The sequence below is a fragment of the Hemicordylus capensis genome, chromosome 6, assembly GCF_027244095.1.
Source record: "Hemicordylus capensis ecotype Gifberg chromosome 6, rHemCap1.1.pri, whole genome shotgun sequence".
NCBI classification, from domain to species: Eukaryota; Metazoa; Chordata; class Lepidosauria; order Squamata; family Cordylidae; genus Hemicordylus; species Hemicordylus capensis.
Window position 1 is genome coordinate 84,641,540 of NC_069662.1, and position 23,126 is coordinate 84,664,665.

At 44.0% G+C, this 23,126-nt stretch overlaps 1 protein-coding gene across 1 annotated transcript in view; it reads left to right on the plus strand.

Moving 5' to 3' along the window:
• The first annotated feature begins 11,100 nt into the window (after positions 1-11,100).
• LANCL2 (LanC like glutathione S-transferase 2) overlaps positions 11,101-23,126 on the plus strand; it is a 36,929-nt gene continuing 24,903 nt past the window's right edge. The window contains exons 1-2 of the mRNA XM_053262657.1: positions 11,101-12,624; positions 21,710-21,827. Coding sequence (XP_053118632.1) covers positions 12,403-12,624; positions 21,710-21,827 — 340 coding nt within the window. The 5' untranslated portion in view covers positions 11,101-12,402. The remainder of the gene's footprint in view (positions 12,625-21,709; positions 21,828-23,126) is intronic.

Consider the following 23,126-nt stretch of genomic DNA (forward strand, 5'->3'; position numbering starts at 1 on the left):
TGTAAAAATCTGAGTTAAATAAAAAATACATGTTTAAATTTTTTTTAAAAAAACATTGATTTTTATCAAGCCTGTTTTACATTTTGGAAGGATGCTTTTTTTCTAAAATAAGAATAGTTCCTTTTATTCTCCCCCCCCGCCCCCACTGATTACAATAGCTGAAAGATATTCCTTGTAATGTTAACATCTTGCTGCATTATTGCTACTTTTTGTTTGTGAAATTGCTTTGTGGGTTTGCCCCCTATTCTTTAAAAAGTTATGTAAAACTGATTAATTAAAAAAAATAGCGAGTGAGAAACTGCTGGAAACTTCTTCAGTAATTTGTCCATTGTTTGATTGATTGATTAAGTGCCATCAAGTTGGTGTCAACGCTTTATGACCACATAGATAGATTCTCTCCAGGATGAGTCCATTGTTTAGCAAGGCATGAAGATGATGGCTTCAAAATATACCGTAAAGATAGAGTAATTAAGGGCCTCGTCAAGTAGCATTATTTTAGTGTCATTCTGACTTGAAAAGCATTATGATTGAGATGACATGAATATGGAAACATGTGACTGACAGAACTGTCTTGTGAAATGGATCGAAGCTCAGCAAGAGCCACTTAAGCTTCTCATTTCCTAGCAGTGTGCATTCATCAAGCCAATGCCACCCCAGCAATTGATGACACTGCTTCTTCATCCCCAGCAAGTCTAGAGATGTAGCAGCAGGAGATGGGGAGGAGGGGAGGTTAATTAGATTTCCAGACATCATCAAACTTCTTGACAGAATGATCATTCCTTATTATGACAAGCAATTTTATATTTCATGCTGTAATAGAAGTTCTCTGGCCGTTACAAGCCACATCTTAAAAAAGTCAAGGTCTTAAAAAGCAAGAGCAAACTACCAACAAGAAATGATGTTCTGGTCATATACAAGTAAAGTTCAGCCATGCCTAAGGGTCGATTTTCATGACCCAGTGAGAGTCCCAATCTGGGTATGGGTTGAAGCGTTCACAAAACCAGGCAAGTGTACAAATTTGCAGATGACATTTACTTGTGTTGATTTCAACAGGGAAAAGAGAATCATTGTGGGAACTTAGAGGGGTGGGGCATAAATATTTTAAATACATCAGTGGACTCATTTTCTTCTTTGTGATCACACAGAGACTTCCACACAAGCCCACCGCCCACATGCTGTGCATTCCAGGGTAAGATTGTTTTTATGTTTGCCATCTGTTTGGTATTAGGACAAAATGTTGGTCAAGAAATAGACCAATTTGCATGATACACTTGCTTCTGGAACCACCTCAGATTGCACATATATCAAATCCCCCTTCATCCACCCCACCCCCCCGCCGTACTTACTACATTTGGATTTTAGGAAGAAGATTATACTTTTAACTTTTTCTGTGACATGCTAGTTCTTGTACTGCATGCAGGAAGTGTGTGTGCTATATAACATTTTCTCAATTAGTCTGAAATTTGCTGGTCAAATGGCCGTAACAATAAAGATTTGATTTTGATTTGAATTAGTCTGAATTGGTATAGTCCTGCCAGTAAGGTATCTTGACTGCTATGTGTTCTAGCTCTCGGTGACATACAATTGCACATATCTTTCCCCTAATATTTTTCTTTTAACAAAAAACAGACTTGGCAAGCTACATGTTTACTCAGAGGAATGGTGACAGGTCGGGGCTGCATAACTTACCTCTTCCTCTGGCAGCTTTCCCCCCAGCAGGGAACGCAGCTGCCCTCTTTGAGAGGCACTGCAATCCAGTCTCTTGAAGCATCCTCTTTGGATATGGAACATGACTTTCTCCCAAGGAGGTATTTGAACTGTTTGCTAGCCAAAGGCGCTTGATTAATGATCTTGAGTCCTGGTGGCAAAGGGGCACACCTGCTTGGGTGAATGTGCCCAGGGAAGGAGAAGAGGCCTGACTTTTGCAGCTAGTTGGAACAAAGGGGCTTTGATGACTCCATACATTTCTTGGTTTTAGGGGGCCATATGCTTTCCCTCAGTGCTGTGAAACAAAAGGCCCAGAGGCTTTATTAGGCCCTTTGAGGCTCCTATTGAGGCCCATGGCACCCTTACCACACCTACACAGTTAAACTATCCTCAGGATTAGGAAGTGTTCCCCTTTGCAGGGCTGCTTTTCCATTGGCTATATACTATTGCATGCTTCCGCAACACTGATTTTCACCATTCCCTTTGAACTAGCAACATGGGTGTCAAGGAGTGTAGAATACAGAAGAATGAAGTGCAGGGCATTAGAGAATGTACAATTAGCCCATACTGCCAGCCAAAAGTTGTAGTTGTAGAAGTTATAGAAGGCGATTGTGGGGGGGGGGGGCACTGAGGAAAAGGATACTTGGATGACTGGGATGTTTAGGCGGTCAGGATTGGAAAGGGGCTGTTTTGGCACATGAGAGTATTTTAGAGCAGTGGCATAGACTAGTTAATCCACCCTGGCCAATTCTCATTCTGGTCTGGATCCAAACTATCCACTATAGACTATTTGATGGTTTCACCAGATTTGGCTCCTATGGTAAAGAACTTTGTTATTGTTATAAGGCCTGAAAATCAAATCAAATCAAATCTTTATTATTATGGTCATTTGATCAGCAAAAAGGCCTGAAAATGATCATTTGCCGCTTACACTTAGCTGGGATGTTGGAAACCAACTGGTGCGATATTCTTCTCGTACTCATTTAGACTCATCTGTTGAACCAGGGAGACTCAGAATCAGATGGAGTCTGCAATTAAACAATACTTTTTCTAAATGGGTAAACTCACCCCAGGGCAAAGAGATTCATGCTAAACTTTTAAATTACTCAGATAATGCTACTCTCTTTTTGGGTACATATGAGGACTTTATACAGCACCTGCAACCATTATTATCTAGGTCTAGTTCAATTTGCCCTACTCAGAAAATTTCATCTAAGAAATGGTTTGATAATGATTGTGTGGCTGCTAAAAGAGATCTGCTACAACACTTTAGTGAATTAAAAAAATAATTCTTCACCAGCTACAAAACTTAGAGCCATAGAGAGTAAGAAGGCATATAAAATCCTTTTAATAAATAAAAAAAAGAAATATTTCCAAAGCAGCTGCGGCCCATAAAAATTGGTCTGCTCTTATTAAGTCAGTTGAGTCCAATAATTCTGCAGAATTTTGGAAATTACAGTCACAGATCAAAAAGGGTAACACATGAAAACAAAAAACCGCAAATGAAAAAATCATGTGGAAAGGGGGGAAAAGCTTAAGTCTTTGAAGAAAGTCCTACATTTACCTATAGTCCTCCGTGATGAAGCGCATGCAAAAATAGCTGATATTTAGACAGCTTTTCAAGGACTATTTTGATTACATCCTGGCAATATTTGAATATGCCTATCTAAGTGTTACTAAAACCTTGGAATAAGGAGTAAAGCTTCTTATTTATCCAACATATGGGAGACTTTTGAAGATTTTTACAAGACTAATACTCTGGCTGGAGTGAATCACTGAAGGAATTCATTCCACTGGGTCCATGCAAAAAGTTCAGCTTCTCCTTTTACATCATTTCACCTTCATCTATTCATGGCATATTTGTGAGGGGCTTCACTGCTTTCAACTTTCCTCCAACAACGGATAGATTTTTCCACCTAATTATGGACTTTTATCCTTTGGATACTGGTATTCTCATCAATGTTTATGTATAACCTCAACATACTTTTTGCATTATCATTGTTTATACTTTCATATATACTTTTGTCTATAGTTATTTATCTTATTTATGTTTCTCATATTTATAGCAAGTATATTTATAGTAAGTTTATTGATATTCTACATTATTCTTTATGACTATGAATCCATAAAATCCATTTTGAGCTAGTTATATATGGTTTTATTAGTTTTCCACTGCATTTTTTCCCTTTCCACACGGTTTATTCATTTGCGGAATTTTGGAATTTAACATCCTCCTGCTCTGGCTTAACTTACAACCATATGACTAATACAATTTCTGCTAAGGTCTGGGAACAGCATTTCTCCACTCTTTATAATGATCAGTCTTCAATCAACTTGCCAAATATTTCCAAATATTGATTCTACTCCCTTGTGGCTCCCGGTCACTATCTTTGAAGTTAAACTTCTAATACAGCAGTTAAAGAGTGGGAAAGCACCTGGTAGTGATTTTGTCCTGCCTGACCTATTAAAACTGGACGCAGATTGGTAGGCCCCAATCTTGGCTGTATTCACTCATATCGATCAAACAGCTCAAATTCCCCAAGATTGGGGTTTAGACAGAGGTGGAGCCACCATTGGGCAAAAGGGTTCAAAGAACCCAGGCCACCAATGGCAAAAAGCCACCGAGAAAGCCCCGCCCTGTGTGGCTTAGGCTCCATAGGAGCCCAGAGTGAACTCCCCCCTCCCATGCCGGGGCCGCCGAGAGCCCTGGCGAACATTTCACCAATTACTTCAGGCAGCTCCGACTGCCCAATAGAACATTTTTCCCTTTCTCTCCCTCTCTGGAGGGAGAGAAAGGGGAAAACATCCTATTAGGCAGCCGACCCTGCCTTAAATGACGCGCTGAGAGCTCGTTTGGGCTCTCGGCAGCCCAGGCCACGCCCCCCTGCACACGACAAAGTCAAATGACAAGGGGGCGTGGCCTGGGCTGCTGAGAGCCTGAACGAGCTCTCGGCGCATCATTTAAGTCAGGGTCGGCTGCCTAATAGGACGTTTTCCCCTTTCTCTCTCTCCAGAGAGGGAGAGGAAGGGGGAAACGTTCTATTGGGCAGTTGGAACTGCCTGAAATACTTAGCAGAGAGTTTGCCTGGGCTCCCAGCAGACCGGGCATGGGAGGAGGGAGTTCGATCTGGGCTCCTATGGAGCCCAAGCCACGCCCCGTGTGCGTGACATCACGCGCATGGGCATATTGGAAGGGGCCGCCGAGCAGGCTGGCTCTGTGCCTGGGTTTAGCTATCATTGTACCCATATATAAGAAAGGTTGTAAGGCAGACCCTTCTAACTATAGACCTATAAGCCTTTTAAACATTATTAGTAAGGTTTACACTCTACATCTTTGTCAGAAACTATGTGACTGGTTAGAGCAGGTAACCTATTTGGAAGATGAACAGGCTGGCTTTAGACAAGGCAGATCCACTATGGGCCATTGTTTGATTTTATATCATCTAATAGAGAAATATGTTCGCTCTGCAAAAGGCTCGCTTTTTGCAGCCTTTGTAGATTTTAAAGCGGCTTTTGATACTATACCTAGGAGGCAGTTATGGGCTAAATTGGCTACTTCTTTGATTGATAAACGACTTTTGGCTTTGATTATTAAGATACATGAGAATACTAGCCTTCATTTAAGATTTAATCACAAGGGCCATTTGTCAAATGTAATTCCTACCCACAAAGGTGTGAGGCAAGGGTGTCTTTTGGCTCCTTTTTAATTTAATATTTACATCAATTTGCTCATAAAATGTCTGCAGGTCATAGATACTCATGCTCCCACATTAGCAGGGAAGAAGTTACCAATTCTTATGTACGCAGATGATGCAGTAATTTTATCATGGACTAGGATTGGTCTCAAACAAGCCTTAAGATCTTTGGCTCATCACTGTCATGAGGAGCGTTTAATTATTAATGATAAAACTAAAATAAAGTGCTTTAACAACAAATTTAAAAGTTCATCCTGGCAGATTGATGGTCATAAAATCGATCAGGTGAGATGTTTTAAGTATTTGGGTGTTGTTTATCAATATAATGGGATACCGCTCACTCATATCCAATCAGTAGCAGACTCTGCTCAAAGAAGTTCTGCTGCTATCCTTAGATTCTTTAGAACCAAAGGGAATGGCTTTATCCCAGTGGCCATCAAGTTGTTTAGAGCTAAATCCTTATCACAACTTACCTATGGAGCCCAGTTAGGCCTTTATTAAAAAAAAAAAATCCCATTTAGAAAGAACACAATCGGGTTTCCTTAGAGCTTTGTTTAGTATGCCCAAATGTACTGCTAATGCAGTACTGCTTCAAGAGGCCGGACTACCCACGGTGGAAACTAGGGTTTGGAGAATTCCTATTAACTACTGGCTGAAGATTCATTTACAGCCAGTAGGTTTAATACTTTTTTTTTCTTGCTATCTGCCCCCATCCCTCCTGGTCTGAAAGGATAGTCAACAAACTGGTGTCAATAAAGTTAGACCCTGAATATCTGTTGGAGTTGGGCCTCCAGGGTGCAAAAGCTCTGGTTTATCAGCATCTTCTGGATACTGAGCTACAAAATGAGACTGCCCTTCTCCCAAAACTGTATAGACCTTTAAAATCATGGCTAGGATTTTCTACTGCTCCATATTTATCTAGTATCACCTTCTCCAAGTATTGCTGGGCCTTTTCTACAGCTCGTTTTAATGCACTGCCATCTGCATTACTTTATGGCAGATTCCATCACTGGCCGATAGAAGTACAAATTTGCCCTTGTAGCCTAATGAAATTGAGAGGTTGCTGATAGCCTGCTTCATTGTGAATTGTATGTTAGGAAACGCTTCATTGTACCCTTATTATCACAATGTTTTGGTTGCTGTCGAAGCAGTATTCCTAATGATCTGTTAGTGAATTTTCTTCTTGAAGATAAGGATGCTGATATTTCTTACCCAGTGGCAAAGTTTTGCTACATTGCTAGCAGAATCGATTGCTAATATATTGATGTAGGGTGAGTCTTGGGAGATTATTTGAATGTATTTTGTGATTTGTTCTTACTGTGTATTTATTTGTTTTGCTGGTCAATGGACCGAAGAAAGATGATTGATTGATTGATTGATTGATTGACTAGTTAATAGGGAGTCTCTTCAAGGTATTTGGAAACAATACATAGCCCTCAACATCTTGAAGTACTTTGCTTTAAAATGACTGCAATTCATGAAACCCCCATTATGGAATAGATTTGCATGAATGCATTTCTATGTATATGTCATTTCCTGAAAAGAGAAGATAAATGAAGCATATGGTCTATGAAAACACACCAACCAAAAAAGTTCCACCCACCAAACTAAACATACACAACTTAGTCCAATAAATCTATTGTGAAAAATATATGCAATCTATAACAAGACAAAACCATGAGAAATGATATTAGAGAAACAATAATATACCATGGGAGAAATAATAGTCCATGATGTGGAGAATGGTAGAATGCATAAGTAAAGTCCACACAATGGTGACTCGGTGACCTCCATTTCAAAATATCTTTTTCAAGTGGAAGTTTGTCCTGGTGAAATGACACTGGTCCATACTTCAATTTCCATAGTTATCTCTCTTACAAACCCTTCTAGAATATTCTCACCAGGAGTGTAACTATAATAGGGCAAGGGGAGGCAGTTGTCTGGGAGCCCACTGCTCTGGGGGGCCCCCAGAGGCAAGTCACATGACTGACTCCCCCAGCTGCGCACCCGCCTGAGCTTCTTTCAGTTGTATTCATCCTCTGAAACTGATGTGAGTGTGAAGACCTGGAGCTACCAGAGCAGCATATCTTTCTCTAGCACCATGAAATGACTTGCATCACCCACAATTTACAAAACCTTAAAAAAAAAATTTAGGATGATGTTCTATTGTGGCACATGGGGGCAGGGGAGAGAGAGAGAGAGAGAAATTTTACTATGCTTTTTGTTACCACTATTTCAGCCTCATTTAAGATTTCTTTACTTCATGAGCTGAGCTTCAGTGAAGGGGGGAGCCCATTTTAAAACCTTGTCTCCGAGCCCACTCCAACCTTGCTACACCCCTGGTTCTCACTCAAACAAATTCTCATCAGATACAAAGATACTCATTTCTACGCATATATTTCCTGAAAAGAGTCTGACCTTGCATGCAGGTTCTTTGCTTCTGCATTCCCATTGCTGCCAGAAAGCCATCACACAGCACAGCTTCTTCTCAGCACATTTGGAATTAGGGGTGTGTCCGAACCGGTCTGGAGGCCATTCTAAAGGCCTCCGAACTGCCGGACCGGTTCGGACCTGGCCGGTTCGGTCCTGGCCGGTTCGGTCCGGGTGGGGGGGTCTTCCTTTTAGGGCGGGAGGGCTTGCTTACCCCTCCCGCCTCTTTGCTCCCTCCAGCGCCCTTATTCTACAGTGTAATTGGGGTGCTGGAAACCAGCCGCCCCCGTCGCCCCCCCCCCCCGCGAGCGGATTAGGGCCAAAAGTTAAATACTGCCTCGTCCCGGCGGGTAGACCGGGCCTCCAATCGCCGGAGGCTCAGTCTACCCAGCCTCGTCCTGGTGGGTAGACCGGGCCTCCGGCGGAAGTTCCATCCAGCGGCCTATCGCGCGCGCATGCGCACCCAAGGCCCCAGTTGGGCCTGGACTTTGCCGAGAGAGGAGCTCTGTTCGCGAGCTCCTCTCTTTTTTAGAAAACAATGTGGTGAGCACTCAGTGGGGCGGGTGGGAGGGAGGGGGGTGGGACGGCGGCAGTATTTAACTTTTGGCCCTAATCCGCTTGCGGGGGGGGCAGGGGCGGCTGGTTTCCAGCTCCCCAATTACACTGTAGAATAAGGGCGCTGGAGGGAGCAAAGAGGCGGGAGGGGTAAGCAAGCCCTCCCCGCCCTAAAAGAAAGGCCCCCCTTCAGTGCCGGTCCGGACTGCTCCGGACCACGCACATCCCTATTTGGAATACAAGTTGAATTGAAAGGTCTTTTCTATTACAATGTTCTTCATTGTAAGGCCTGAGCTGGGCCAGACTGGGGGCACTGTGAGGGTGGTGGAATATATGTGGGGAGGGCGCCGGGTTTTGAGCAGAATGGGTAATTAAGGGTGGGAGTTGGGGCACAGGGCACCCTGCAGGTGGGGCGCACCAGGAATATGCCCTGTTGCCCTGTGGGCCAGTCCAAGCCTGTGCCTGAGAGTCAGTGGCATCTCCCACCAACCCTAAGTGCAGTTCCTTGATTAATTGTTTACTAGCCAACCCACACAGAGCATCTGTGCGCTCTTTGGGGCTGGCTGTTCCCTTCTCCCTCCTGCCCTACTCTCCCTCCCTCTCTTCTGCCCCACACTCTTGCCTCTCTTGTCCTCCCTCCCACCCCACTCTCTCTTGTCCTCCCTCCCCTCTATCTCACCCTCCCCTCTCACCCTCCTACCCCAGTCTCTCCTGCCCTCCCTCCCGTCCCCCTGCTCCTCTCTCCTGCCATCCCCTCCCCCTCCCCCACTCCCTCATGCCCTCCCCCTGCTCCCTCCCTCTTGGCCTCCCCCTCCCCTCTGCCCCACTCCCTCTTTCCCTCCCCCTTCCCCCTTCCCTTGCCCTCCCCCACTCCCTCTTGCCCTCTTGCCCCCCCCTGCATTTTTAAAAGTTCTACTTACCGGGTCGCTGCCGCCATCCTCCTCCCGGGCGGCGAACAGGAAAGTCCCGCCGCCCGGTTCCCTCCCACCCCAGTCTCCCACGGGCTCCTCCTGGCCTCGGCAGCTGGTCCCGGAGCCACTTGGCCAAAAGCCGCCGGCGGGCCCGCCACGTCAAGTGCTGCCTCCGTGGCCTGCTGTGCCCGCTGCTGCCGCTTGCCAGTCTTTGTGGCCGGCCACAGGCCCGCCACCTCTCCCACCACCCCACCTTCTGCCCCAGTATCGGGGCCCGCCACCCAGCCGGCTCACCACCTTGGCCCTCATCTGGGCCCACCACTGCTTCGCCACGGCTGGGCTGGGCCCACAACGACCACCCATCACCAGGCCGTGCCCCCCAGCGGCCCTGGATTGCAGCCAGCCAATTCTCCTCCTCCTGGGTGTGCCAGCCAATCAGGCGCCTCCATAGCCCAACCAATCAGCTGGGCTGCTGGGACACATTTTCCTTGGCACACCTAGGAGAAATATATAGAGAGATTAGGCTAAGCAAAGCTTTGGCAGAAGTCATATGTTCCACACTGCCCCCCTAACATCCTGTGGAGGTGACTGTCTGTTCCCACTGTACAGTGCTGCACTTTGCCCAGCACTGGTGGGGCCCCTTTAAGAGAAATGGAGCCCTCTAGAAGTCATCTGACATCTTGAAAGAGATGCATGGAATGTTGGGAAGTGTACTTCATAGGCATAGGAAGCTACTTTATATCAAATCAGACCATAGGCCCATCTAGCTCAGTATTATCTACACAGAGACTGGCAGCAGCTTCTCCAAGATTGCTTGGAGATGCTTCCTGGAGATGCCAGGAAGGGAACTGGGAAAGACGACACTTCTCAGTGCTCTATGCTTGCCTCCCAAGATGGTAATGGCACTTGACAGGGCTCTATTTCTCTTAAAGGGTCCCCTCTGGCATTGGAAAAAGTGCAGCACTGCACCGAGGGCTGTCACTTTGAAGTTTTTGTTAAAGCTGCCTCTGACTGAAAATAGAGGGGCTCACAGGCCTGTTATCAGAAAGAATTATCTGGAAGAATATTATCTGTAGAACATTACATTTAAAATGAGAAACACAGAGATTTATTTCTAAAGGGGTAGCCATGTTAGTCTACTGCACCAAAAATGAGGGAAAGCCTTGTAGCACCTTATTTATTGTAGCATAAGCTTCATGGATTGTATGATGCATAGCTGTATAAAATGTTATCCTCGGAATTCAGATAAATAAGTATGTGCACACACAGAGAGAGAAAATATGTAAACAGAGATGTATATAAGGTGTACATTGGGAAAACCTCACACCTTTAATGCATCAAAGAGCATAAAAGGTGATGCAATAGAAATATATATGTCAGGTGGTATATACATATGATAAATAAAACAATAAACAAATATCTACCAACTGAGGATAAAACCCGAGGCATTGAATGTAGTGGACTGTAATCCGCAAATGTTTATGCTACAATAATTGTGGCCTTTAAGGTGCCACAAGACTGATTTTCCTGCAACTCTTCATTCTTGTAAAATCAGGGAGGAATAAAAATGGATTATTACATTAAAAAGCAATTAGGCAACAAACGGGAAAGATGCCAATATCACTGTTGGGCTGTGGCTTTTTATGGCCAGGGGTGCACAAGAATCAGGCAATACATACGTGTGTGTGCGCACATACTGTGACAGCTGTGAGGAGAGCTGGCTGCAGCCAGCCCCCCCCCCCCCCCCGCCTGTTGTCGCTCAAGATTTTGTGTGTTCATCTCCTGGCACTGCAAGGCAGGCACACTGCTTTCACAGCCACCAAAGGAAGACGGAGGCTGCAAGAACATTGCAGACCAGAGTGGGAAGAGGGGCAGTGAGGAGTCGCTGCTCTCCCCACCCACTGCTCTCCCCATCCCTGCGTTTTCTATCTAGCCAGTTCTTTGTTGTCTCTCTTCATCTGACTAGTTGACGGTTGCTACTGTCGTGTTTTGGGGGAAGATGGACTGTGAATGACAGCTGAACAGCTTACAGGAGCAGCAGTGTCTAGGAAGCTGTTCCTTGAATATTGACTGAGAAGAGAGGGCAGCGAAGGTGTTCAGGGGGTTGTGTTGATTGTTTTCGTTTCCCTTCTCCTTCCACATCTTCCCTGATGGTTCCAGCCGGCCAGAGGGTTCGGATGTCCCTGCCCAAGGAACTGCTCATCTACTGTTTCATCCTCGGGTTTTCCTTTCCCTTGATGGTCTTGATGATTATGATCTAAAATGGTTGTGGAGACTACCCCTCTCTATTGCGGAGAGGCAGGAGGAACGAGCTCAGTTTTGCAGCCTCGGGTCTGGATGACAGCAGCGGTGGTGGTGGCCTGATCTCTCTCGGCACTAGGGGGGTGGGGTGGGGGACAAGATGCACGACGGAGAAGCAGATCTGGGGATGTCTTCGAGCCTCGGTGGAGGATTGATGGTCTCTCTGCCCAGCTTTGTTGTTCAGGATTGATGAGGGGGGATTGATGAGGGGGGAGGGAGGTCGTGGTGGCACCCCTCGTTTTTTTCTTTCTTTCTTCAGGCCGGTTGATTTCTATGAAGTTGCTCCATCATTTGCAGGGTGTGGTTCTGCTTCGCCCCTAAACGGGGAGTATCCCCAGGCAAGTGGAGGAGGGAAAACCAGCAGCAAGTGAACGGCTGCCCGACCGATCGCCCACCCACCAATATATTGAAAGTTGGCCGGCTGCTGCCTCACAGCAATGGAGGGAGGTGAAGCAGCAGCCACACATCTCTCCTCCTGATGCCTTCCAGATGTGCCAGGAGCAATACTATTAGCTGCTGAGGATTTTTGCAACCAATCCTGGTTTGGTTTCCCTGCCGCTATGAAGCAGGTAGCGTTTGTTCCGCCTTTTCCATCGCGGGGATAACTCCACCACCTGCTGAACAGCCCTCCCCCTTTGGGGGGGCTGGTGGTGCAACAGCTGCTGTGTGTGTCTCTCTCTCTCTGGGAGCCGGTGGCAAGAGCCACCACTCTGCAACCTCTCGAGCGCGTTGCGTTATTGCAGGGGGAGTGTGTCCTCGCCGGCTCGCCGTGCTACGGTGGGAGGGCCGGGGGGCAGGCTGAGATGGGAGAGGGCATGTCCAAAAGACTGAAGTTGCAACTGGGAGGCGAGGCGGAGATGGAGGAGAGATCGTTCAGCAACCCCTACCCGGACTACCAGCCCCATGGAGCCGGTGCCTCGGCCAGCAGTGCTGCGCAGCCTTCCCCCAGCGACTCGGAGGGCAAGCGGAGCCGCTCGTCTTCGCCGGAGAGAGACGATTCCCTCCCCTTCGACAGCGACGGGCAAGTGAGTGAGTCCCAATGGGGAGGCCGAGAGGGCTGCCGCCTCGTTTCTTAGGCTCGCAACCGCGGCCGGCGTTCTAGAACGTCGCTTTCCCAGCGTTCTAGAAGGCAAGGCAGGACGGGCAGGGGAGTGTCTGGCTTAACGCCGGGGCGCGTTCGATTCTTCAAGCGTGGACGTTCTGTCCACGCCCCAATTAGCCCGCATAGCGACCCGACTGTGCTGAAGCGTCGTACTGTCTTGTCGCAAGAAATAGGATACTTTTATATTGGGCTAAACTCCGCGTTCCGTGAAATGGGCTTTAGCGCGTTGGCCTTACGACTGGTCGCTCTTTTGCTAGAGAAAAGTACAGCCGCAGGGCCCCCCAAGTGCGGGAGGTTAACCTTTTCGCCTTTGCTGCCGAACCCGCCCCATTCCCGAGCCTGATGTTTGCCAGAAGACTTATAATGTCACTTCCCGCTTAATGATGGTGTCGCTTCCTTTTTATTTTCATTTAAAGATTACCTCTGTAGCGTTAAGCTCCTCCTCCGCTCCGCCTTCAGGCCTTTCTGCACACTAGCGTAAAAGTTGTGTGAGTTTAGATTGCATGCATGGTAGAGAATCATATTATTAAGTTCGCCTCTGTAGCATGATTCTCTACTATGCGTGTAATCTAAACCCCTGATATCCCTGTGGCAACACAAGTTGCACAGACTTCTCGATAAAATAGATAAATATTTATTGCTGGAGAGTTTAGGGGTCTTTTATGTATCGCTAAATTGACCTCTAAGGAGGCGGAGCGGGGGGGGGGGTAATTCTCTGAGAAGAATAAACCTGTTTCTGGGCTGCACCAGACTACAGGAGGGGATACACATTACTGAATGTTTTTCCAGGGGGCGGAGGGGGGAAATAAAAACAGTTCCCTGCACCTTGCAAACTAGGTGTGAAAGAGAAGAGTTCTAGCCTAGCCTTCTCCTGGCCCATTATACTAGTTTGATGTAGTCTATCTGTTTTGCAGAGCAACATTCAGTCAAGTGAGCCTCTAACTGCTGTGGTACAGCCCAGGTTTAAACTCACCTAAGCAAGAACTGGGCTGGGAAGTCACCTGACAAATTTATAAAATCAGGATTGTAATGAGGTGTTAATGTTCTTTGTGGTGGGTATAAATATAAGGTGTCCACTTATTTCCTGATTAGGAGAACTTGATATATATTATTGTGTGGTGTGTGCCAATATTTGGGGGGCCTGTAATCCCAGGCCAGTTCTGTGATAGGTGCCCCCCCCATCTCTCTCTCTTCTATATATAAACTCTCTCTGAAGATATCGTGGCCAAGGTTTTGCATGCACAAGGTTTTGTCAGTTACCGTTCATAAGAATACATTCTTAATGTTATCCATTTTTTTAACCACGTCAAACAAACAGCATCAAAATACAACCTTAAGTCTGGTAGGGTAAGACCGCCTCTTTCTTTTGCATCTGTTAAATTTTTGAAATTAATTATTGGTCTTTTCCCTTGCCAGACAAATTTAGTTATGTCCTTCTGCCATTGCTTAAAACAAGTTAAAGTATTAATTATAGGAATAGTCTGAAAAAGAAACAACATTTTGGGTAAGACATTCATTTTCACCACTGAAATTCTTCCCATTAAAGATAAGTTCATATTAGACCATCTTTGTAAGTCAGTTTTTACTGTATTCCATATTTTAATATAATTATTTGAGAACAACAAAGAATTATTATTTGTTAGCCAAACACCCAGATATTTAATTTTCTTCTCCACTTTCAGTTCACTTATTTCAAAAAATCTATCCTTAGATTTCTGATCCATATTTTTAGTCAACACCTTCTTCTAACACACATTTTAGTATACATTTCATATCTTAGTCAGTTGATATATCCCAGCATGTCACTTTGTGAAGTTTTGGAAATAATGCTTAACTTACTGCTGTTAGAAATATGGTATCATGGTTGTTGATCTATTGTGGGCTGTCAGTGTGCAACAGTAAATGAGGAGCATTTACTTGTTTAAGGCCAACTGAGGTCTGTCTATACTACAGATTTATGTCAATGTTTCTATGTCTGCTTTGCACCACTTTAGCCAACATGGCTTCTCCAAAAGAATCCTAGAAACTGTAGTTGGGGATATGTTGAGAATTCTCCATTAGAGATCCCCAGCCCCTCTCTCTGAGGTAAATTCTCAAAAGATCTTCTTCTGAGAATTTACCTCAGAGAGAGGGACCAGGGATCTCTAATGGAGAATTCTCAACACATCCCCAACGACAGTTTCTAGGATTCTTTTGGAGAATGGATTTTGGTTTAATGGCATTTAAACCAGTTTTAAATCTGTAGCATTAGTATGCCATGAGGAGCTGTTCCTTGCTTAGCAAAGGGAGAGTGCTTTGTGATGCTGCATAACTTGTCTAGAGTTTCCCCTCTTCTTCTTGGGCTGGCTACAGGCCCCGAAATCGAAATACAATAGCAAAGAGGAGATGATGAGATGCTTTGACATGGTGCCTCCCTGCCTGCATCTCTCTCAGCTGTCTCAGCGCCAAAGATGAGCCAGGAGCCACAACATCCCTCCTCGGCCTGTGTGACGAGAGGCCCCAGCCCAGAGTGACATCTGGTGCTGTCTGGTAGCACACTCCTGAAGGGAGGTTCCTTCCCCTGGGTTTACCACAGACCCCCAAAGAGCAGCACTTAGCAGCTTTAATAATGTTATGGGCATTTATCTTTGCTGTTCCAGCAAAATACTGGTAGTTTTTCTTGTAGGTTTTACTGTAAGCCACTGGGCTGACCCTTTTGTGAGGTGAGGTGCCTCAGGCAGCAGATTATTGGGGTGCCATGAGGGTGTCCCCTGCCACCAGAGCAGCTTTGCAGGACTAATATGACTCTTACATGCTTTGCAAGGTTTGTAAAAGGTTTGAGGAGAGAAGAGGCTGCTGGCAGCCTTCCCTCTTCCCTGTCTCTCATGCCGCTTGCAAAGGTGGGTTTTGAAAGGGGGCAGGCCCCCCGTCAGGGTTATGGAACAAGGCAGCATTGGTCACCTTGCCTCAGATGTCACAGTACCTTGGACCACGCTTGGTAAGCCATCTTGGGGATCTTGCAGATCAAAAGACAGGCACTGTATAGATCTTTCAAATCCATAAGCAAAGTAACACCATGTTTAAAAATGGAGGTTGCTGACTGGATCAGTTTTGGTGAAATCTGCAGGCAAATAAACAAAGCTAGCCACTTCTGCAATATTCACAGATTTCAAACAGAAAACAAAAGTTTGATACCAGACTGTATATGGAGGAAGAAAGCTTCGGGGATTGCAAAGTAGCTCATGGATAAATCCTCCTGAGAATTTCCTCTTAACATTTGTATCCTATCCTTCCTCTGAGGAGTTCAGGTGGGGTACATGCTTCCCCCCCCCATTTTATCCTCACAGCACTCCTGTGAGAAAGGTTAGATTTACAAAATGATTGGTTTAAGGTCGCCCAGTGAACTTCATGGCTGAACTGGGAGTGCAGCCAGACTCCCAGTTGAAACCCACCTACACCGCACTCAGATTTCACAAAACGTCACCTGCTGTTTCACACAATTTGATGCGTCACTGGAGTTTTAGATCTATATAATTCACTTGCCTTGTTATTTGAACCTGTGTGTCTGACGAAAGAGGTGAAAGATATATGTAAGAGGCTTAGGGTACATTGACTAGTGCCTTGTAAAATTATAAGATGTTGGTTTTTTAAAACTTGTGAATATAGCTAATGTGGCATGCGTCATGAATGGAACACATCCATTTTTAATAGAATAGTGCTCCCTAAACGTGGGATAGGTGGTCTCCTGTTCCTTTGAACCACTAAGGTCTTAAAGTTGTATATTGTGATTTTCTCCTCTTCCTTTTTTCTCTCCACAGAAAATTATAGCATCTGGGCTCTTTTCAGGGGGTGTAGTGTATATATGAGAGCATAAAAATACACATCTTGGGAAATGCATAATCCAATGCAGTTTGGTATGACATCATTGTCCAGATATCAGAAACTTGCATCTACTGTAAAAGTGACCTCAATTATTGCAAGCTATCAAACCAGTCTACTGACTTTTGCTGGTGACAAATCTTTTGCTCAAATGATAGTTTGAACTACGTGTTAGCAACAGATACATAGCAGCAATTCAACCTTACATCTTGATATGTAGTCCCCATTTGAAGATGAGAATATCAAGCCACTGTTTCTAGTTTATTAACCACATAAGTTGTAACTGACTAAATCTGAGGTTCTTAACCTTTTTTGCACCAACGGACCCCCCAGATCTTCAACTATTACCTATTGACCCCCACATAATTTTTATTATATATTTTCATAAAGCCTCAATAAAAGTTAAAAGGGATAAAAGTACTCTGGACAGTTATCTTCCATAACTTTATTCTGGCTCTCCAGGAAGCAAATTAAATTAAGTGCAGCAAAGTGGAAACATGAATTGTCCCCTTTGCTGAGCAGGGTCCACCCTGGTTTGCATTTGAGTGAGAGACTACATGTGTGAGCACTGTAAGATATTCCCGTCGGGATGGGGCTGCCCTGGGAAGAGCACCTACATACTTGCATGCAGAAAGTTCCAAGCTCCCTCCCTGGCATCTCCAAGATAGGGCTGAGAGAGAAACCAGTGTATAGAGTCAATACTGAGCTAGATGGACCAATGGTCTGACTCAGTATATAGCAGCTTCCTATGTTCCTGTGCTAAATTTTGCATGTAAATGTAACAACCAAGAGTTCAGCTTAAGTCCATTAAATAAATAAGAGGTTGGAAATACTCTGGCCAACCACAGCCCCCTCTTTTCTTTTTAGTTTGGGAGCAGCTGCTTTTGTCTAAAAAGGAAGAGCAAGTCACTCCCAGTGTTGCTGCTCAGACTAGCTTTGAAATAATGGAAATGTGAGGACAGAACAGGAAGTGCAGTTTTCTTATGCTTCCTGTTTCTCTCACATCCTAAAGACGAACGTATGCATTTCCACCCATAGCAAGATGTGCAGGGTTTTGTTCTGGAAATCAACAACACTTCTGCTTCAAATGTTATGGAGACAGGAATCACAGCATGTTCATTAGCGGACCATCCATACATGTTGATTTGGCTTCATAGCGAAGCCATTATCTGCAGTCACCACTGACTCTTCCTCTTCTCCCAATCCCTCAAGCATTGTCCTTGGGCATGGGGGTGACTGACTGTGATTCCTGTCTCTACCATGCATTTGAGGGGCCTGTACCCAGGTTCACATTTCAAATGAATGCAGGAACAGTCATTCGCACAAAAACATGTACAAATGTATAGACATCTGTATGATTGCAGAACATAATGTCTGAATGGGACAAATATCAGAAGATATTGTGTGATATTGTGATATCCCCCGAGCTGATTCCATAATGCCCATATTTCAATTTGTAGATGAGTCTTAAACCTGCAGGCACAAGAAGTTCTGCTCTTCACTGTCTTTCAAGGCATGACTGTCACATCCACAGAATAATAAGATTTTGATAGCATTAAATTTAATACCAACATTAATATAGGTGACTGTGGAGGATAATCAAGAGCTGCCTTCAAAGCTTGATTATTATTTCTTTTTCCACACAAAAGACAGCCAGAGAACTGAATAGCCATTGCAGACTCAAACCATTAACACTGAAGTACTAATGGGATGTTTGTATGTACCCTGACATATTTGTGGATTGCACTGCATACTCTGTAATTAAGGTTTATTTTAGACTCTCACTGGTTTCCTAGAAACCAGATGAAGGCTAATGATCCTTAATGGCAAAAATCACTGGTTTGTGGGTATAGTTAATTAGGACAATTAGGACATATTTGGGTTGTTGGGTTGCTTGACCGGCCACTTGGGAATTGCTCATACCTTATGTTTGTTGCAAAGAAATTTCTCGTTATCTTCTGGTAAATCACATAATATGGCTTTAATTGCCACACAGAGTATGGTAGTTTACAAGCTTTGTGGCAGGCATACTTCACTGACTTGTGAAGCAATATGTGGCTATCATTTGACTAGGAAATGAGATCATGCATTTTGACATGTCTCTATATTGTCTCCAGAAATCTTTATTTATTTATCCTGTCTCTATAAAGTCCTGGTGACAAAGAGCTTGGAGCAGCATACATGGAGTTACCTCAGTCTATCCTCACAATAACCTCATGATGTAGGATAGGCTGAAAGGTGGTGACTGGTCCCAGGTCCTTCACTGAGCTTGAGTGGGGATTTTTAACCACAGCTCAAGAGATGAGCCATAGCTCAGTGGCAGAGCATGTCTTTTGAATGTGGAAGGTCCCAGGTTCATTCCTGGCAACACATAAGCACATTTAAGTGGCCTCAGGTAGTGGGGCTGATACCTCTATGTGAGATGTTGCCAGTCAGAACAGGCTAAAGGGGCCAGTGACTCTCCAGCCTGGTATGGCTTGTTAGAGGGCAGGAGATGGCTGCAACGTAAGTATCATTACTACATAATGTAAGTGACACGACTATGACACGTTGCAGCCATCTCCCACCCTCTACCAAGCCCTGACCATACCGGGCTGGAGAGTCAGTGTGGTGCAGATGAACATTTGCATCTGCCTTCTGCAGCACTGGATCACTGGCCCCTTTAGCCTAGTATTGGATCACTGACCCCATCTACTTATAAACTGCCTGATTGCCCTTGGTGAACAGCAATCCTCTCCAGAAGACCAGGCTGGGAAGTTTATGCAACTTCCCTGCTCATGACCCCGCCACTTACAGAGATCCGGTTGGCGGGGACTAGAGACAGGGCCTTTTTGGTTGTGGCCTTGGCTTTGGAATGTCCTCCCTGAAGAGCTACACCATGAAACCTCCTTCCATGTTTTGTTTTGTTTTTAAAAAAACCAACTAAAACACATCTTTTTAAAGAGGCCTTTTAATGCTCCATCTTTGGTTATATCTGGTAGGTTCTTTAGTTTTTAGTTTTTATAATTCTCAATTTTCAAATAAAATAACTTTTAAAATAACTTTTAATTTGAAACTTAATTCTGATTGTGTCTTTAGCCTAACTTTTAACTTGCTTACTTAATTTAGTTAATTTTATTACTTTTATTTTACATTGTATCTATTTTATTTTTGTGAGCTGCCCCAAGTAGTAGTGTACTAGAGGGGAGGGGTATAAATATTTTAAATAAATAAAATAAAATAAACTGGAAATTTGTGGTTCACTTTTTCAGCTGCAGTCCACTCAATTGCCTAATTTCTCTATTGGTAGAATTCTTCTATGTTGCTATTAGATTAAGATCTAATAAGATTGTTGCTATTAGATCAAGATCTTGTTTAAGGTCTAATTTATAGGAGCTTACTGTTTTATTCTGTTTACTATGTATAATATTTTGTTTTAATGCTTTTTTATGGCTTTTGTATGGCCTTGGTGACCAAACCTGTAGCAATTGTGAGGATGGGGGTGGAATAGCTTGAAATGACTCTCTTTGCCTATATGTGTATTTAGATAAACGGCTTTAAGTGTAGATTTGGGGGTTTGATCATTTAAAAAAAAAATTGATCAACTGACTGGTTCAATATTGTAAAATAATTTGAAACTTGTGCTGTTTAGTTAACTCCTAAAATATGTAATGAATTATAACTTTTTCCTCTGTTTATAATTACATATTTTCATATGAGAAAAAGAAAAGTTTAAATGTTTTCCAATTTATTTTCACACATGGGTGCACACACACACTACAAATGCAGATTTTACATGCCTTTATGTCATTGACCCTTTGCTAAGCAGGGTCCATGCTGATTTGCATTTGAATGGGAGACTACATATGTGAGCATTGTAAGACATCCCCTTTAGGAGATGAGGCCACTCTGGGAAGAGCACCTGCATGCATGCATGCATGCATAAGTTTCCAGTTTCCATGCCTGGCATCTCCGGATAGGGCTAAAAAAGACTCCTGCCTGAAATCTTGGAGAAGTCAATTGTTTTAACTTCTCATTATTTTAATTTTTGTTTTGATTTATTAGTTATAAGCCACCCAGGGCTATTAGATTGGGCAGTATAGAAATGTAACAAATACTGAAACTAAGAGTCAAGAGTAAGTTACAAGTCCTTATTGTTTGAGGAGAACAGCTTTAAAATAAGGGTACAATAGGTCCACTAGTTCCAATCTCTGGACACCACTCCCCAACAAATGGAAATTCATTTGCCTTTATCAGCTCTGTGACATGGCAAAACTTTATGGGAGCTGCTTTTCCTGTCTTCCTGGCTGCCCTTACCCAGTAGTATGTGGGATGCTGATTATGGACTGCAGCACCCAGACAGAAAAACAGAATGGCTGGAGTATTCTAGGAGAAGCGGCACTTACCAAATCTCTCCCTGACCCACAGCCTTTAAGGCACAGGAAGGTCTTCATCAGTGAGGAAGAACAGGTGGACCTCACTTTACCCAGTCCTGACATCTGCAGTTCCTTGTATACACGGTCGGGCAGTTGACACCTGACCTCAGTATACGTGCGCTGGGTGGGTCGGGTGGGGCGTTGGCTTAATTACCATGTATTCATGGTTTCGAGTAGGGATGTGCATGAACCTGTTTGGAGGCCCTTTTACGGGCCTCTGAACAGGTTTGAAAGTGGTGATTTGACAAATTTGATGGGGGGGATACCTTTAAGGACTGGGGAGGGTGCACTTCGATGTCACAAACTGCCTCCGCCAGTTCCTTGCACATCCCTAGTTTTGAGGTGGCTGGAAATGACCTCTGAGGTCATTTCTGGCCACCATTTTGAGGAAAAGAGCCATTTTGTGGCTCACTTGTTTAAATAAAATCTGCATTTTTTTCATGGGAAAATGGTAGATTTGGGACTTTTGAGGGCATTGTGGGACAGCTGAAGACCCATGGAGCATGGTGGGGCACTTTTCCTGCTGTTATTAGGGCCATTTTTCATCATTTTAAGCCATTTTTCAGGCTCCAGGAACCAAACACCCCCAGTTCCCATTGCCTCAGTGCCTCGTTTCCGCAGTTCTATTATCCGCGGCTGTAGCAGAGAACAGAATCCCCATGGATAACTATATTTGGGTTCCCCAAAATTTGATTTATTTGATTTTTAACTTGTATATCTTTTTATTGTCTACAGATCACCCCTTATTTCAGTAGAAGGGTCACAACTAAAATTAAGGATCTGTTGCAGCAAATGGAAGAAGGGCTAAAGACAGCAGATCCTCATGACTGCTCTACATATACTGGCTGGACAGGTGAGGTACCTGAATTACTCCATGGGGTATCTTGGTCATTAAGTTTTAAGATCCTCACAGATATTACATGTATTCTATCAAGTGCTGGATTGTACTGTAGCTTCAGGCCATATTCAATTCATTCATAATTATTTATGTGGTTTTTCCATAAAGCCGTGCACCAAGTGTTTACGACATTATACAGAAGACATGCTTTCCCTCCACTCTGAGTTGGTCATTGGAGGTGGAAAATCGAGATACGTTTGATGAGCGTATTCTTGCTACTTTCCTCATAAAGCAATTACCAGTCCGAGGGAGAGGAGAGAGCGTCTTTGATGAAGCCAAGATTTTCTCATTCAGGAAAACGAGGCCCTCTGTTTATTGCTGTTTGTGTGTGTAACCTTGCCTGGTTTTATGAGTGGTGTGGTATCTTGATCCTTGTAGTGATTCAAAGACGCTGGGAAAGTCCTGAATACTTACAAAGCTCTTCCTCAGTTCTCTGTATCTTCATGGATGGGTGGATAGATTCGATTGGTGGATTGGACCATCTGGACTTTCCAAGCTAATGTGTTGCTTTAATCAGGCAGGCACCTCCTGGGCTGTGTGTATGCTGTGATTCTGTGGGTGTGCAGAAAGAGCACAGGATGTTGTATTGGGCATAGAATTCAGCTTCCTGAGAATCTCAGCTTTTTAATATTTGTTTAAGCAAATATCTAGCCCATATGGCTGCAGGATGAGTGAGTATGCTTGACTGAACGATGAGAAGCCAGAGGGGTAGTTGAAAAAGCATCAAACTAGTGATCGGTTCATTTCAGCAAATTCCCATTTTGTTTATTTTTTATTTATTTGTCACATTTATATACTACCCTATATAAAATCTCAGGGCAGTTTACAATACAATTAAAATCTAAAAATCATATAAACAGATTAAAATTACCATAAATAAAATTTTAAAACTTTAAAACACACACATATATAATCGAATGATTCACCTACATAGCGTGCTTAATGTAGTTTTCTCCTGAGATTTCCAGTGATTAGGGGAAGAACTTCAATGTTCTGCATAGCTGCTTGATTGCCCCACACAATTACCAGCAAAATAGGATAAATAATTCATATTATTCCAAATTAAAACATAGTAAAATATATGCAAAATAAAAGCATGCACATTTGCCCAATTTGCATAATTTGCAGGTTAAAAAACCCAGCTTTTTAACCTAAAAATTGAGCTGCACATGTACAGACTTTCTTCTTGTTTCTTGCTATTTGCATGGAGGAGTATGGACCATTGTGTGTACCTCCTACATGGGAACCTTGTTC